The 18,368-nt window shown below is 35.9% G+C and overlaps 1 protein-coding gene across 1 annotated transcript in view; it reads right to left on the bottom strand.

Moving 5' to 3' along the window:
- LOC145982795 (uncharacterized) overlaps positions 1-18,368 on the bottom strand; it is a 39,799-nt gene that overhangs the window by 10,575 nt on the left and 10,856 nt on the right. Inside the window, exons 2-3 of the mRNA XM_083116163.1 lie at positions 12,228-12,323; positions 7,094-7,209 (exon numbers count right to left, since the gene is read on the bottom strand). Of these exons, the coding sequence (XP_082972289.1) occupies positions 7,094-7,209; positions 12,228-12,304 (193 nt within the window). The 5' untranslated portion in view covers positions 12,305-12,323. The remainder of the gene's footprint in view (positions 1-7,093; positions 7,210-12,227; positions 12,324-18,368) is intronic.

Raw genomic sequence — 18,368 nt, 5'->3', positions numbered from 1 at the left:
ACAGCTCCACCCCCATTTTTGAAAAAAAATTACATTAAATATGGTATTTATAAGATAATCATCATTGATTTGATTGTTTTTATTACTGAACGTAAAATAAAACATTTTCCACAATCACCTCTTCGTCCCATCTCTCCCAATATCTTTCTCTCCCTCTCTTTTCCCCCTTCCCCACCCTCCCCCCACACATGTATCAAAATAAATATTTTCTTAGGTTTGTATGTGTATAAATATAACATTAAATACCCCCAAAAATACTATTTATTTTCTACTTTCCGTCACCCCTCTTCCACTCCCAAAACCCCACATTGTTATTGGCGTTCGCCAGACCAAGTGGTAATGTATCGACATCTTGTAATCGGTGTGTCCTTTTCCGAGTTCCAGTCAGGTCGCATAATGTTTCAGATTCCAATTTAAATGTATCCCAAGTCGTGATTAGCCTGTGTGTGCAAAAAGTGATGTTAAAACGAACTCTTGACCTCAATAATACAAGCTGTGTATTTTCTTTCAGCTGTAGTTCCCTCTTTTCGTGAGAAATAACGAATTAACCTAATCATTAACTCAACAAATAAAATGCATCTCTAAATTAATTAATGAAAACTGTTATTACACCCAAACCACTATTTTATCGTAAATGTAAATGAAATGTCATCTCACGTAGTGAAAACAATGTGAAAATTGTTCTAATGAGTGATATATGATTGTCAAACACATACATGAATACATTATATTAAGCTCATGAACTATAATTGGGACAATTTAATACTAATTTGAAATGATTAAAAGCATTAAAACGACAAAGTAAACTTTTGCGCAATCTTTCTGCCGATTCGCATTATTGAAACATATTTAACCAATGGGGACGTTATCTCATATTTGGAAATGCTGCATTGGTTGAACTTCCTGTGGACAAGACCGTGAGTCACGCCTCCTGCTCCTCCGAATCGAACTTGACTCTGATTGGAGGATCGTATATTTCACAACACTTCCTTGTTTCAGAGCTACCAACATAATTTCGTAAGACGTTGGACTTAGAAAAAATCCATGCGACAGATTTTTTGAACATGACTGTACCACTTATGCACTCTCAAAATCTGTATAATGGATGTGCAGCTAACACTCATTCCTGGGCTACACAATGAGCACTTCATTTCGGACTCTTGCACAATGCAGCCTACATCATTGATCCGTCGATGTATGTGGCCTTTCTGATTTGAGTTTATCATCCACAGACCGGGTTTCCAGAAATTTGGTAAGCACCTTACTGATGGTACCAGGGTGGTTTCCATTTAAAATTTTGAAGTTGAATTCAAGATGGCAGGTTTAAAGATGACGGTAGTCAGTGTCATATACCCTATAACATATCTCCCACTCCTATTACAAACCTATAATCATTGTCTTGTGGAACAGTATGTCATTCAACTTTTATTCAGGTGTCTCCATACTTTTGGACCAAACTGTATATAAATATATGCATATTACTTTGAACTACCTCTCTTCTGACAACATAAAAATGTAGAAATTTTAAGAATTTGGTAGTTGAATGTAATAATAATAATAATAAAATAATAAAAATAAATGACCAATTGTTACAATGTTTGACTGATTTTCTTTCTATTTGTCAAGTCATGACACCATTGATGATAATTTTCATTTTTGTTAGGATTGGAGTGTTAAATTTAGTACTGTTAGAATTTTTTTTCGGGTTTCTCTGGGGAGGTGTGAATCTGATAGCCTCAGACACAGACACCATGCTGGTCCCTGGTTGTTGGCAGATGAGTGTTTGAATAAAAGAAAAATCTCTGTTTTGCATGCCATGTGTGTACAGTTGGATTTTGCCAGTATAGTAGTGTGGAATATTTACATGCTGTTGTGTTTCAGTGACATTGTTTTCAGCAAAGAAATTGAAAGTTGGTTTGTCTTCACTGGGTAGGTATAACAGAAAAATGTTTATATTCTTAGATAATGTATATCTGAACATCTCATATTGGAAATTGAATGGAGTTACTAGAATGCATTTAGATAACAAGGTGTGTTGTGTGTGTGGTATTTCTGGACATCTGATTGAAGGATAGTATCAGACACCACAAACAACTCAATTCGACTATCCTACAATAAACAAGGAAACACAGTTTCTTATCATTTGTAGGGAAGTGAGTCTCTTAACCTCACACAGAGAATGCGGATTTCCCTCAAACATCAGCTAGTAGTGAGAAGAATATTATATTAAAACTATCAATTTTAAAAGAGCAAACCAATCACCATACAAAATTAATCTTAACAAACAATATCATGACCAAATGCGTGTGCATAGGTAATGGGTTCATTGTTATCAAGGAGTCCCTGGTTCGTTATCTGGTGGAGGCACTTAGTAGTTCAGTTTAAACTTTAGGTCCAGTCCTGATTAGCCTTTTTGTGCATAAAGTGGAATCAAAAACACCAACTCAATCAATCAATCCATCCTGGGTTCAATACCCTGTGGAGGAACATTGCCCAGTGGTTTTAAACTGTAGGTTCAATCCCAATTGTATAATTGATGTTCATTCACATAGATGTGCTGACTGTGCCAGTGACCTATTTAGTAATTGCTAAATTAAGAAAATGACCCTCAGTGATAAATCATAAGCAACAAAATCTAAAAGTTCTAAAATTTCATACAGGAAAATTTGCTAATGATAGAATTATTATTATTATTATTTATTATTATTATTAAAGTAGGGTTACAATTAAGCTTACAATTTTCTTTACATTAATTCTGAACTAAGAACAGCTTTTTGCCCTATATGAATTAATTTACAGTTATGCTATTTGTTTATAAGTATACATAAAATGGAATATTATAATGTAGTGTTAGTAATCAATGTAGTGTTATCACTAATTTTTAACTTTGTTTATTTGAATATACAATTGGTGCAAAATGGTTACTAAAATAATGGAAGGGGTTTAGACATGACAATGACAAAAGTGAAAGGCCTTATGTGAAGAACAAAATTGCACAAAAAATTGAAGCTTGATTAGTTGGATGTCTCTGTCCAAAAAAGAAATACAAGATATCACCAGATGGAAGGGGAAAGTACACGAAAGGATTGTGTTTGTTGTACCAATAGTGCAAAACGTGGATAGCTGATGTCAAAACTGCACAACCAACTGAACCAACAGATACGCATTAAATGGGATTTTCAAGTAGTGATAGTAAAATTATTTTGGAATAATTTGGAACAACATAAAATTGTAAATTAACAATACATAAACAGTCCAGTGCAAATTGACAATTTTTTAAATGTGTGGTCTAAATTTTCATTTATGTATTATGTATTATTTAAATTTAAATTTGGCGATATTTATCTAGTACTTAAAAACAGTGGCGGCAATTAGAGATGCAGTTTCCCCTTTACTTTTTGTCACTTTTGCCCCCGCACTATGCTAAACCTTATCTACGAGCGAAAGAAAACTGTCTTTGCACCCCCCCAAAAAAGTTTTGGCACCTTGCCAGGACTAGCAACTTTCCCCTGCATGTACTCATAAAATTATATTTTGATTTAAAAAGAATTGGTCAAAATGCCATGGGATACAATGAATAGAATGTACAGTGGTCACCTGGATAATGATGTGTTCATGGATATTCTTTCACCCCTGCAACTATATAGCAGAAAATGTACATTTTCAAGGTGTGCATGTACAGTCATGGACACTTCTGAGTTGCAGTGATGTGCACAAACGAGTAGCTAGTGTAGCAGAGATAGATCAATCACTCTCACATCTCTAACCATTTTCAAATGACAATATTTATTGCCTTGTTGAAGCTACAGTTCATATGAAACATTTCTTTTTATGTGCTTCTCGATTAGCTGGGAAGGCTGGAAGAATCTACTCTAGCTGGCTTTTCCTCCGCCTCACAAGTTCCAGGTAGAAACAGCTGCCAGAAGGGAAAGGGAAGATTTCTGCCTGTACCTCCATTACCCCCTCGCCCCCTGCTTCAATGGTTGAAAGCCCGTGCTTTAAGGTCCCTGAGTCTATCTGCTATAGAAACACATAGGGGATTGGTTTCTCTTAGATTATTTTGTAAATTCTCTAAAGAACTCACGGGAAAATTTTCTGCAGTACTTATGTTCTCTGTATTTACACCACAACTTTTTACACGATGCACAATATGTATGCATAATATAGGGTGTAGTTTTATTTGTTTATGAAATGTGATCGTATTATGTGTGGACAAAAATGTTATGCCTTTTTCTTCTAATAAGGAATACATAAAAAAAAGGTAAAGTGCTCCCCTGTGCTTATCACCATGCCATGAAGGCATATAGGGGGTGTGGGGGGTAAGGTAACGCCCCACACTTTCTTGATCCGATCGTGAGTGGGGGTGATGTGATCAGCATCATGCCCCTGACCGCCTTTACCCCCCAGGGTTTACCCCAGGTACCCATGTTAGATTAGTATATTTAAATAGAACACTACTAAAACTAGAGCGAAAGAGAGTGTGAGCAAATATTTGTTATTTAAGCATTATATATTCCTCATTATTTTTATTAGAGGCCAAGAGATTAGTATATTTAAATAGAACACTACTAAAACTAGAGCGAAAGAGAGTGTGAGCAAATATTTGTAATTTAATCATTATATATTCCATTATATATTCCATATATAATGATTCCATTATATATTCCATATGAATATATAATGATTAAACAACAAATATTACAAATATTTGCTCACACTCTCTTTCGCTCTAGTTTTAGTAGTGTTCTATTTAAATATACTAATCTCTTGGCCTCTAATAAAAATAATGAGGTAAGCTAAACAGTCATAAATATGGATGAATTTATTTGGGCAAGAGATTTTGTGTTCTATTTGGTTTTGGTTTGGTTTATTTTACTTTGTTTTTCTGCCACATTTGCTAATCGCGAAAATGAGGATGAGTGATGATATGATGAAATTGATGAAGGGACCTCACAAAGAACAATTCAGGCAGGGATTTGAACCCGTGACGTGCACACATTCTTATTCCTACGTGTTGTACTCTGCAGTGAATAATGAAATAATTTGGAATGAAAAATGTATCCCAGAACTCAAAAAGCCAAATGAATATTTTTGAAGAAACTACAGAAATGTGTATTTTGTTAGTTTATCCCCTCTAATATATTGAATTTTTGCCACCTCTCATGACTTTTTCTAGCTGTATAGATTTAATCGCGATAAGTAGCTAATGAGCTTATGGAAGTCATGAGTGACAATCATAAACAGAGAATTCTGGACTCCTGATTTCACAGTACCCTGCAGATGCACTGGAAGGAAATTATTATTATTATTATTATTATTATTATTATTACTACTATTTTTGCGTTGCTCTTCCATCACTTTACCTAACTTCTGCCATGGTGATGAACGTTGAATAAATTAAATGGGTGAAGGGTGGATACAAAGAAACACTCATGCACAGGCTAGGGCTCGAGCCTGTATCTATAACGATATCATGAAATGGAGAAATTAGGGAAATCAAGCAATGAAAAAAAAAAGTTATTCATATACAAGAATGGTGTTTCAATAATCCAATTGAAAATTACCATTGAGGAAAAATGCAGTTTGCTTTACTGATACCCATGTATCTGAATAGTTACAGCTTTCCACTCATCTTTGTTGTTGGCCAACCTCCGCGGGGGAGTGACTGCATGTGGTCCCGGATCAGTACCCCATGGAGGCACATAGTTGTTTGGATCCCACTTTAAACTGTAGGTCCAGTCCTGATTAGCCTTTCTGTGTATAAAGTGGTTTAAAACACCAAATCAAGCAACAGTGGGGTTGTGGTTATCACAGCATGCTACAACATCAGGAGTTCGAACTCCGACCTGGGCATGGGTGTTTTTTGTGTTTGTCCCTTCATAAATTTTATCATATCATCTTTGGGATTAACCAAATGTGACAATGACACTAAGAAACAAAAATCAAATCAAATCATTGATTGATTGTTTGAATTGGTTTATTTACTTTATTTTGCCACCACTTTTGGCTAATCGTGAAGATGATACCATAAAATTAATGAAGGGACACACACAAAGAACATCCATGGACAAGCCGAGATTCGAACCCGGGATCTGTGGCTTACTACTCAAGTCAACTCATTTTGGATTTTTGAAAGGGGTGAAAGTTTGTTTTTAGTAGTCATTCCTCATTTTGCAATCTTTTCCTGTCTTTGACATTTTTTTAGGAATACTGGGCCCAAAAGGTGTGGGGGGTTATGAACCACACCAACCTTGATAGGCACACCACTGATTTGTACCCCGAGTGTGGACATCACCCCACATCACTGATGAGTTGTAATAATTCCATTAAAATTGACAGAAGTGTCTGTGACTGTACATATGTGATGATCGTTTGATTTTAGATGTGATTAGTTTTATTTGGTTTGGTGTTATTAGATTTAACTATATTAGTGATTTTACACTGTTAGGCTCTTTAACCTTGGTAGGAAGTAATTTTACATTTTTGTTAGGTTAGGTGTGTTAGGTTTCATACTGCTAGAATTTCTGCAGATTCTTTATTATTTATCTATGTGCACATAATGATATGTTGTTTAAAAAAATGTAAAACTGCTCCAAGATATGAGAAATTGGATGAACACTGGTCACATTTTAGGGCTAAATATCGCAGTTATATATGGTTTCTGCAACTAGAAAAAATATTAAGTCATGTAAAACACCAAAATTTGTGGATAAAATTTAAAAAAATTATAACTTTCAAGGGTGCACAGTTCATCACTGGCACCATCTAAATAAACCAACACTCAACAGCTAGATGGTTCAACATCTTTACGTAGCTTCGATATTTGCACTTTAAGTACTTAACATTGCTTTTCTGACACTTTCGGTTAACTGTGATAATGAGGATGAATGGTGATTAGATTAAATTGAGCAAGGGACACTCAATAAGAAACACCAATGTCAATATCAGGACTTGAACCTAGGACCATTGATTTCACATGGTTTTGAGCCCATGTAGCACATGCATTTCAGAAATTTTAAAAAGATAATAATAATTTCAGTAAATCTTAACATTAAAATTTCAACATTTATTTACTCTAAGTTAAAATCCTTACCGTCATCAATACAAGTATCATCAATAAGTTCTGTGGGCACAGATATTTGTTCATTGATCCAATCAACATAGATTTCACTTTGCTTCTGATTCCAATCTATTTTATACCCAAGTTTACTGAAAGTAGAAATGTAATATGTTAGCAAATTTTATTTTGATACAAGCTCTATCTGTCTTTCTGTCATTGGCTAATTAATGACACTGACAATGACAGTGATTTTTGGGCTGATTCAAGCCTTATTTTGAATAGATGGTAGAACTTTTAAATGATGATGTAGGATAAAAATAATTTATTTCATGTGGAATAATGAAGAAATTGCTCAACAGTGGAAAGAATCCATCATTGTTCTGGTGTTTGATAAAGGTGATGAAATGAACTCTAATAATTACTTTGGAATTTCACTCCTCTGAACATCATATCAAATATTATGTAATGTTAAATAGTCTGAACTCGTTTCAAACAGTTTCCAAATTCGAGTACTTAGTAGTAATACTAGCAAATGAAAATGATATTAAAGAGGAAATAAAAAGTAGTCTTAATTAAGGAAATACATGTTACTTTTCTCTTCATAAACTTCTATCTTCTAGTATAATATCTAAGAAACTAGAAGTTAAAATTGAACAGTAATTTTGCCTGTAGTATTATATGGATGCAAAACTTTTTTTTTTTTTTACATTAAAAGAGGAACATAGATTAAGAGAATTTGAAAATATAATCTTGAGAAAAATATTTTGTCCTAAAAGGGATGACGAGACAGTTGAGAGGAGAAGGTTACATGATTTAGAACTGCACAATTAGAATTCATGTTCAGATATTATTAGAATAATTAGATTAAGAAGAGGTAGGTGGGCAGGACATGTGGCATGAATGAGAAGGGAAAGAAGAGTTTACAGGATTCTTGTTGGGAAACCTGATTGTACAGTCAGCCACACACCGGATCTGACACGATGAGTCACGACGACTCATTTTGTTGCAAACCAACTCGAGGGAACGTTCAACATGGGGCTCTTATGAGCCGCCGCACACCGGACGAAACATTTGACTCAAATCACCTCGAGTCATCTTGAGTCACGTTGCGACAAAACAGTGAAGGTCCCAGGAATTTGGTTTCACAGGAGCACTATGTGACAAAACGCTCTGCGCATGCACGAATCCTTTCTTCTCAACACACCACCTGCACGTGACTCATCACTGTATTGTTTGGCAACACATACATATGTAAGTTTAACAGTGCGGTCAAGGTACAATAATAATGACAAAATTGATGTGCTATGGAATGAGGTGGCACAGGAGATGAATTACATTACATGAAAGAAATAGGCTTATTAGAAATTATCATGTAATGTACAAAACATTTCATAAATTGTACAAGAAAACGACGTTCAGGGCTGTTTGATATTTATTCCTCAAATAACTATGTGGTTGCAGTACGCGAATTAAACTTTTTCCTTTTTTCAAGGGAAGCAGAGTTTAAAGTGAGCTGGAATAAACCAGTACTCAATTCTGGCAAAACTCAGTTTCTGCTGCGACATTGGGCATCCATTTTATTTATTTAATGCACCATACAAAATTCCATTCTTCATCACATTAATTCTTGTAAAGAATAGATGAAAGGGATAAAAGAAAGTTCTTTTACTGAATTTGCCTTCTGTCGGTGCAAATGTAAAAAGAAAAATTATATATTGCGGTGAGTGCTATTCGTTTAAGATGCAAATGAGAACCTAATGTCTTGAAATGACAGATGTGTTAGATCCTGTGATGCAATAATAACTTTAGATGCAATAATAATAAATGTGTGTGTGTGTGTGTGTGTGAGTACATGTATGCATGATCATTAGACCTCAGATTTTTAGGTTCTGAAAAATGTACTTTTAAGTTCCTAAAATAGGTTCTAAAAATCCTGAAATAGGTTCTAAAAATTCTAAAATAGGTTCCAAAAATCTTAAGACAGGTTCTAAAAATATTAGACTAAAAGAATCCTGAAGTAGGTTCCAAAAAACTTAAAATGGTTTATAGTTCCTGAAAAATATTAATTAATACAATTGTTAAAAACAATATTTCAAAGGGACTGTGAGAAATTTTAATAGATATATAACTATCAAAAATATTAATTTTCTAACAAAATTTTTATTTTTATGCATCATTTTCAAAATGATCCACTAATTGTTGTAAAACTAATACTTGTATCATTAGCAATTTTGTTCTCTAGGGTATGTTTCAAACAAGTTAGTCATTGAATTTTATTCATTATGAAACAGAACAAATACCTCTGTGTGATATAACAATAATATAAAACCTTAAAAAATATACAAAAACCTAAAATAGGTTCTAACAAGCAAAATAGATTATTTTAGGCACTATAAAACTTCATAACTTGTTGCATTTTTTTTTAATGAATAGCTGATGTAACTTTTTATTTCTCATTTACCTGGAAAGGAAAAAAATAGGTTAAATACCTAAAATAGGAGGTCTAATGATCATTTATATACCACAATATTTAGAGCAGTTCTTATGATAAACACAATAACAAATAATAACAAAAAACTAACTTGTACCGAAAACTTTCTTTCCAGAAAAAAACACTGATAAGAATAATTAATATTTGTTTCATTTTGTCGAAAGCAAAGTGACTCGTCACGTTGCTTTGTGTCTCGCCATGTTGTGTTGCATCGTGACTCGTTGTGTCAGATCCGGTGTGCGGCTGGCCTAAAAGACCTGTAGGAAGGCTGAGACAAATATGGAAGGATAAAGTTGAGATGGACCTGAAGGAAATCGGTAAGGATGGAAAAGATTGGGTTGATCTTACCCAGGATTGGGACAGATGGAAGGCTTGTGTTGCTGCAGCCATAAACCTTTAGGTTTAAGAAGGCTAGAGAGTTAGTCAGTTAAGACATTGCCTGCTTTATTGAAAGATAGAGAAACATAGTTTACTACATATTACTCTTCTGATTTCCCAACTGACCCTCTAGTTTACAAGTGTCGAATTTCTCAATTAATCACATGCATATATACGTCGTTCGGAAAGTAAGTTCCACTGATGAATACCGTGGCGCTGCAAGCGGGGCAGTGTGAATGCGCATGCGCCTTGTGTAGCCACAACCTTGATGAAGTCCAGACGTCAGTCTGAGGCAAGTTGGTCAGGAGAGTAGTGCGTAGTGCGTTGTTGTTATGTTTCGGACAATCCAAACTCCCGCCACGTGTGAGGTGCGGTCCGTGATCCGTTTTCTGGATGCACGTAATGTTCCAGCTACGGATATCCACCGTCAGATTTGTGAGGTGTACGGAGAAGGAATAATGAGTGCTTCAATAGTAAGAAGATGGGTGAGACGGTTTCGAGGTGGACGGGTTAGTGTTCATGATGAAGAACGAAGTGGTCGACCGTCTGTTGTGAATCCCAATTTGGTTCGTTTAGTGGAAGAGCAGATTAGAGAGAACAGACGATTCACTTTGTCTGAGCTTTCATTAGAGTTTCCACAAATCTCCAGAACTGTGCTGTATGAAATTGTAATAGTAAATTTGAAATTTCGAAAATTGTGTAACCGTTGGGTCCCTCACCAGCTCTCCGAAAATGCCAAAAAGGAAACAATGGGAAGTGCATTAGTTTTTGAAACGGTATAGTGAGGAGGGGGAAGAGTTGTTGGATCGGATTGTGACTGGAGACTAGACATGGGTTTTGCATGAAACCCCAGAACAGAAACGAAGCACCATGGAGTGGAGGCACTCCGCGTCACCGCGGAAAACGCAACCAAAACCAAAGCTTACGAACAAAAAAATCATGTGCATCGTGCACTGTGTTTTGGGATAGGCATGGAGTATTGCTTGTGGAATTTATGGAGCGTGGACAGCACATCAATGCCGAAACCTATTGTGTGACACTTCAAAACCTGCGTCGTGCAATACAAAACAAACGACGTGGCATGCTCAGTCGGGGTGTCATTCTCCTCCACGACAATGCTCGTACGCATGTGGCAAACGCAACTCAGGAACTCCTGACGACCTTCCTTGGGAAAAACTACCACACCCCCTTACAGTCCTGATCTTGCCCCATCTGATTTTCATTTGTTCCTCCACCTTAAGGCATTCCTTGCTGGAAAACATTATGGTACTGACGAAGAACTGAAACTTGCAGTTTCCCAATGGTTCTCCATTCAGGCGGAAACGTTCTATGATAGGGGTATAACAAACTTGGTATCTCGCTGTGATGCGTGCTTGAATTCTTATAGCGATTATGTGTGAATGTTGTACCATGTATATATTCTCACCCCTATAAAGATCATGATATTACTATTTATATTTTTCATTTTATGGCATGATGGAACTTACTTTCCGAACGACGTAAAATATATAATTTGAAAATTTGAACTTATTAAATTCGATCCCATCCTCCCTCCAAAAATAAACTTCCTTGGAAGCAACCTCATGAGGAGGGGTCTCCGAGCAGAGGACAAAAGTCAAAGTTTGCTTGAAGTACATTTTACGCTCAGACTAATCCAGATTGGACCTCCAGTTTAATCCAGTGTGAAATGTGTTTTTACAGCGGATTGAACCTGGTACTGCATGATTACAGAGCATAAGAGCTTGATCATTGGGTTTCCATATCAATTTTTTCCTCCTAATTAGAATTCCATGTTTCACAGGAAATAATAGGATTTTGTATGTGTGTGACTAAAAGCAAAGGGATTGGGAAATTTAACTAAGCCTATCGTATTGTTGTTATCCGCTGTTCCCTCTTTCATGGAGAAGCCATAACCACAGAGTACCATGAAATATCAAGAGCAAGAAGGATGGGTGAGTCATCAACTGACAAGAAAGAATATCCTAAATTAGTTGGCACCTGAGCCTGTGACTTCTGCAGGTAATGTAAAGAAGAGGGTAGAGGAGGGAGATGTACCACTGTTTTACATTCATCAAACTATAAATTCACATTCACATGCCCTTTCATATTTATTACTTACTGATTTCTCCAATTAGCATTTTTGTTGTTGTTATTCACACTAACAAAGTCAGATCCAAATTTACAGTATAAAAATAATATTGATCACTAACTGTATCTCAAGGTTATTTGTTAATAGATTTAACCACATTCCATAAAATTAAAAATTAACTTTTAATTAATAAATAGTAAATAAAATACCTTAAAAATGGGTTTTCCTCAATAGATGAATTGATAGTTGCTACATCCATGGAAATATTTTGTGTCTGGTTCTCCATGCTCAAATTTTTCCCTTTTCTGCAATACAATATATATATATATATATATATATATATATATATATATATACACACACACACACACACACACATACATATATAGATAGATAGATAGATAGATTGATTGATTGATTTAATTTATTTTACTTCACGTTTTGTGCCTCTTGGCTAATTTGCAAAGATGGGGATGAGGGATGAAATGATGAAATTGATGAATGGACATTTACAAACAACCAAGCCTGAGCAGGATTCGAACCTGGGATCCCTAGCATCGCAGCACGATGTGCTAACAACTTTTATTATTATTATTATTATTATTATTATTATTATTATTATCATTATTTTTTATTTTATCAGCATATATACAAAATACATCTGTTTACTTACATAATTTCTGTTAAAAGTATTGTATAGAATTTTTAACAGAGTAAGTAATATAGTAAGAGTCCCATTTTCGTTATCTGATACAAGATTTTTTTGACGTAAACATGCATTTGTACCTGTAATATAAATATACATTTCTTCATATATTACATACCTGTTGACACTTTCACACCACAAATATACAATTATTGTTTTCTAAACAACACTGAGGTAGTTTCCAAAATACTCATTTGTTCTCATACTTTTTACAAAATACATAATATATTGTATTAGCTATTAACCAAATTACTGCATTGTTTTTCTTTTCTGGAAAATATTTGAAATCTGGTCTTGTACACATAGACGGTTGAAAGTACCGAGGTGCTGTTCGACATATTTGTCCTAGATATGTCGTCAGGCATTTCCAAATTCCCTTTACTCCATTACATGTTGCAATTCTATGCTCAGTGGTGTCTATCTCTTCACATATGTGGCATTTATTAGTTGTTACTCTCTTGATATTATGTAAGCATTCATTAGTTGGTATGATATCATGTATTACATTGTACCAAACACTATACACTGTTGTATCAAAAAATTTCTTATTTAAATTTTTCCAAACATTTTGCCATCTGTTATTGGGAAAATGTTTTTCAGTGCGGTGAGTCGGTATCTGCAACTGTTTGTGAAACAGTGTATATGAGTATTGAGAGGGTTTTACGTCTTCACCTTCTGGCGGAAGCACCACATAACTGAATTCTTGCATCAAACTTCGTAGATATATCGGTCATTTTTTCAATCTGCGTAGATCTGGCAGATTTTGGGGTGGAAATTCCTCCGTCCATAACTGTATCCATAATGATGTAATGGAATCTTCAATGCCAGATAGCATATGGGATCGTGCCAGGAATAAGGATTTGCATTTGATCTCAATATTTGTCAGCTCCAATCCTCCTTTTAGTTTCATTTGCCATAGATTTGATAGTGGTATTCGAAAAAAATGTCCATACCACATAAACCAACCAATTCCTGAATTCATTATTCTCAGGTATTTTTGATTGATTGGGATCACTTGGGCCATATAGTTGAATTTACTAAACATGTATGTTTGCAAAAACCACACTCGTTGTATCGTGTTTAACTGTCTACTTCACATGTTATAACATTCTATGCAAATGTCTCTCGCTATCTTTTGCCATGTGAATGTCTCTCGCTATTTCAAATAACTGCAAATAAAACTTGTAACCAATACCATCTTTTTCTGGTGCTCCTTTAAGGTTGCATGTTCGTAATGCTTCATATACTTCTTCTATTGTTACTTCAGTATCTAAAAGTTGTCTGTCCTCTTCTTGCAAACCATTAGTTAGAGAATTCAGTAGTGTCTCCCTTGCTTCTGATTCCCCCTCCCCAGTCTGATAAAGCTCAACATAATAGTCATAAAATGTTTGCATGATTCCTGGCTGACTCACATGCGATTCTCCACCTGAATCCACAATATTGTTTATCATGGGTGTTTTTTGTTGTTTTTGCATCTGTACATAGTGATACATCGAAGTTCTTTCATCTTGAATTAAATTCTTGGAATTGGTTCTTATCCACTCAACCACGGGGTTCATTTTTCCTGCTCCAAATCTTAAATGGCATCACTTATGAACATTTTTTGAGGAACGGGATGGCAATGTTGTTCGAGGATGTGCCTCTAGTTACAAGACGTGACATGATTTATCAGCATGATGACTGCCCAGCTCGATCCCCTGATCAATTTGACACCTTGTGACATTTACATTTGGAGCCACATGAAAGACTTAGTTTACAAGACACAGGTAAACTCGCAAGAAGAACTCAGGGAGAGGATCTTAACAGCTGGTCAACACATCAAGGACACCATCACATCATGAGTTACGATACCAAATGTCCGTAAAAACCTGCGTTCCTGCATTCGTAACGAAGGTGCCCACTTTGAGCAAGACGTGTAATGTTATTTAATGGTATTGTTCATTGATTCTATTCACATGAAGATGAATGAAGTATTATTTCTTGTACACAGATGTGAATGTTAGCAACATTTGTACCTTGTTGGATAGCAGATGACGCAAGGAAGTAATTTAAGTAATTTGTACGCTTCGTGTCATACCATTTTTGTTATTAATACGTTGCCAAGTAAACTAAGAGTGCATTTTTTATCATCACTTGTAAGTTTAGACCCACCCGTTACTTAAATGTGATTGTTATTGGGGAAAACTTTTTTTTCAATGAACCACTTATTTGTTAGCTATCAGAAAACGCTGAAATAAGTGCCAACAATGAGCAGTTTTTTCTCAATTCATCATTTTATGTGGAAAATTGTCATTTTTTTTAAAAAAAAAAAACAATAGAAATTCAATTATCTCGAAAACTACTAATTTTCGGACAGGGTATCATATGGTCAAATTTATTGCAAATTGTCTCTACTTTAACCCCTTTCAGGGAATACATCTGATACATAAGCTGATCAGATTGAGAAGCTCAAATGTAACATTATTTTCTATCATACTGTTATAAATTAACAAACTATTTATACACCATATATATATATATATATATATATATATATATATATATATATATATATATACTATATACAGTGTGTCATTTTAATGGCACCCATGGACCACGGAAACGTATAGAGGACATCAAAACAAACAACTTTCTCAGTACCATTTCTCTCTTTGGAACTTTGTTGCAGCGCTACAGTCGTTCAAAAACGCTTGTTTTGCCGCCTGAATGCTGGCAACCCAACACAACATTTGATAGCATTTGTGACGTCATATCCCATCGTGAAGCAATGCGTTACAGGGTTGCCAGGAACACACATATTCTGTGTAAAATGACATAGGTAAAATCAGCCACATTATGTACCGTAAAACAAAATGAGAAAACACGTTCTGTAACTTAACAGGAAGTAAACAAACAATACGAAAAATGGTAGAAAGAAAATAGAATTCAAGTGGAAGTGGTCATATGTCTCAGCTTGCATGTCAAATATTTGCAAATTTAGTTACCAAGTTGGCATCTACAATTTATTCTATCCATTTCGTTCTTCTGATACTAGTTGTCTGTGACACACTGAACAGATGACAAAATAGAAATGAAAGAACTCAAAATCCAAAAGGTAATTAAGCAACACATAATACACTGCTCGCCATTAAAATTGCAACACCCAGAAGGAAATGAGATAGAAACACGAAACTTGGCAAATATGTAGTTCATAATAAGATAAGAAAATGATTACAGTTAGAGCTCGGGTGGTGTGACATGTGACACGTAGAACATGGTTGCTTAACCTCAAGGAGCTAGTAGCATGTACGGATGCTGGGATGAGTCAGCGAAGTGTATTGCGCATTCTGCACACACACACAAGTTTCACCCATATCATATCTCCCTCCATCAGGAACTTCACGGGAATGATTTTGTGGACCGTGTTCGGTTTTGCACATGGATGTTACGACACGACACACCTGATTTGTCACGTATCCTCTTCACTGACGAGGCAACTTTTACCAATCATGGAAATGTCAACCTAAGGAACATGCACTATTGGTCAGTGACAAATCCACATTGGCTTCGCCAAGTGGAACGCCAGCACCCATGGAGTGTGAACGTGTGGTGTGGTATAGTGGGCAAACATCTCATTGGCCCTCTTTTTATACAAGGGACACTGAATGCTGACCGATACATACAGTTTTTACAACATGAACTGCCTGTACTATTGGAGGACATACCACTTCAGACAAGGAGGGAAATGTGGTACCAACATGATGAGTGACCAGCTCACAGTGCAAGACGCGCTACAGCATGTGTGGAAAATACATTTCCAAATCGTTGGATTGGACGTGGAGGGCCTGTCAAATGGCCGGCTCGTTCCCCAGATTTGACACCGTTAGACTTTATCCTGTGGGGAAAACTGAAGGACATTATCTACCGGGATGTGCCAACAACTCCAGAGGATATGCAACACCGCATTACTGCAGCCTGTAGGGACATTCCCTACAAGATGCTACATTCTGTGCAACGATCTTTGCGTGGGCACCTCGTTGCCTGTATCGCAGCTGACGGCCACCACTTTGAACACACACTTTGACAGGTTTTCCCTTCTTACGCAGTGGTTCTTCGACATACTGTCATGGTCATTTTCATTATGCTGTAACACTGTCAAATACATGGTGCTGATGATGTCTACTGTATTTTTTCTTCCTTTAACACGTTCTGTCTTCATCTTGTCCAATGACTTCCGACATCTCATACTTGTACATGCCGTGGTACAAGTGGGCCACTTGTTAGTTTGTTTACATATTTTCACATGGCCATATCTTCGTTCCCATGTGCAGTAGATGCATGAGACCAACGGTGTTGTGTTTCTCTGCGTGTGCTCTTTTATATTATGCATGTTATTGTATATCGTTCCATTAAAAAAAATATGACTTTGCTCCAGATGCCCCATTTGTCGATATTTTTCGACCCACCCCATACCTCCGATTTACGGCCCCATTTGATATTATTGTTTCCCCGCAAACCTCACATCACTACTGTTTCTGGTTTCTTCGCTATTCCAGGTGGTATATATATATATATATATATATGTATGTATGTATGTATGTGTGTATGTATGTATGTATATGTGTATGTATATGTGTGTGTGTGTGTGTGTGTGTGTGTGTGTGTAGTCATGCTCAAAAGGAACATAATTTTCTCCTGTAGCCCCCAACAGTATATGGAAATAGTCTAGCAAATTCCACAGCCATTACTCGGGAAACTAAATGCAGAATGAACTCATTAACTTAATGGCTGATATACCAAGAACAATGCCATTAGTTTTTAGATTTGTAAATTTGCTCAAAGAAAACTGAGAAGTAGAGAAAACCCTTTCTTGTGGTTATAGATATAAAGGAGTGCTGGAATCAGGTGTATAAGTATGACAACAGTGCGAATATGAAATGTGTGTGTAATGAGTTGAAGCTAGGCATCTCATGTATACAGTTTATACTGGAATCGTATTCGGTACCCCTTAGTTCAAGGCGACCGTGTTAAGCACTATTCTATGGGACGAGCCTGAGTCTTCTATGGCATCTGGGTGTTCACTTGGAGAATGATAATGTTAAAAAAAAATTGATGCACACGTCAAATTTCTTAAAAGTTGTCTTATTTGTGTGTGGAAAACTGAATATATGATGGCACTGGATAAAACAAAGGTTCCTACATGCTCAAATGATTACACTCTCGTCTTTCGTTTGACAGGTTCAAGGTTCAAACCCTGGTGGGCAGGCCCGTAGCCAGAATTTTATTTTGGAGGGGTATTATCCCTTATAAACAGCCACCATTTAAAGACAAAATGTGTGGGGGGGGGTGGTTAATGCGCGGAAAATGATATCTTCTGAATATAACAACTTACCATACAAGATGTATAATCCTCTTAATGATGTAAATTTAATTAGGCACTATGCCTCCTCAATGGCGTAGTGGTAAAGTTGTCGCCTTGTAATCAAGGGGTCCCAGGTTTGATACTTGATGGAGAAACATAATGGTTCGGATCCCACTTTAAACTGTAGGTCCAGTCCCGATTAGCCTTACTGTGCATAAAGTGGACTTAAAACAACAATTCATTCTATCAATCAATTATTTACCACTACATGCTATTTAAATCAGATATTTCTAGGATTTCGGG

This window comes from Lepisma saccharinum, chromosome 2 (assembly GCF_977018435.1).
Source record: "Lepisma saccharinum chromosome 2, izLepSacc3.1, whole genome shotgun sequence".
Taxonomy (NCBI): domain Eukaryota; kingdom Metazoa; phylum Arthropoda; class Insecta; order Zygentoma; family Lepismatidae; genus Lepisma; species Lepisma saccharinum.
Note: the sequence above shows the minus strand (reverse complement) of the source record. Positions and strands in the feature narration are given on the sequence as shown.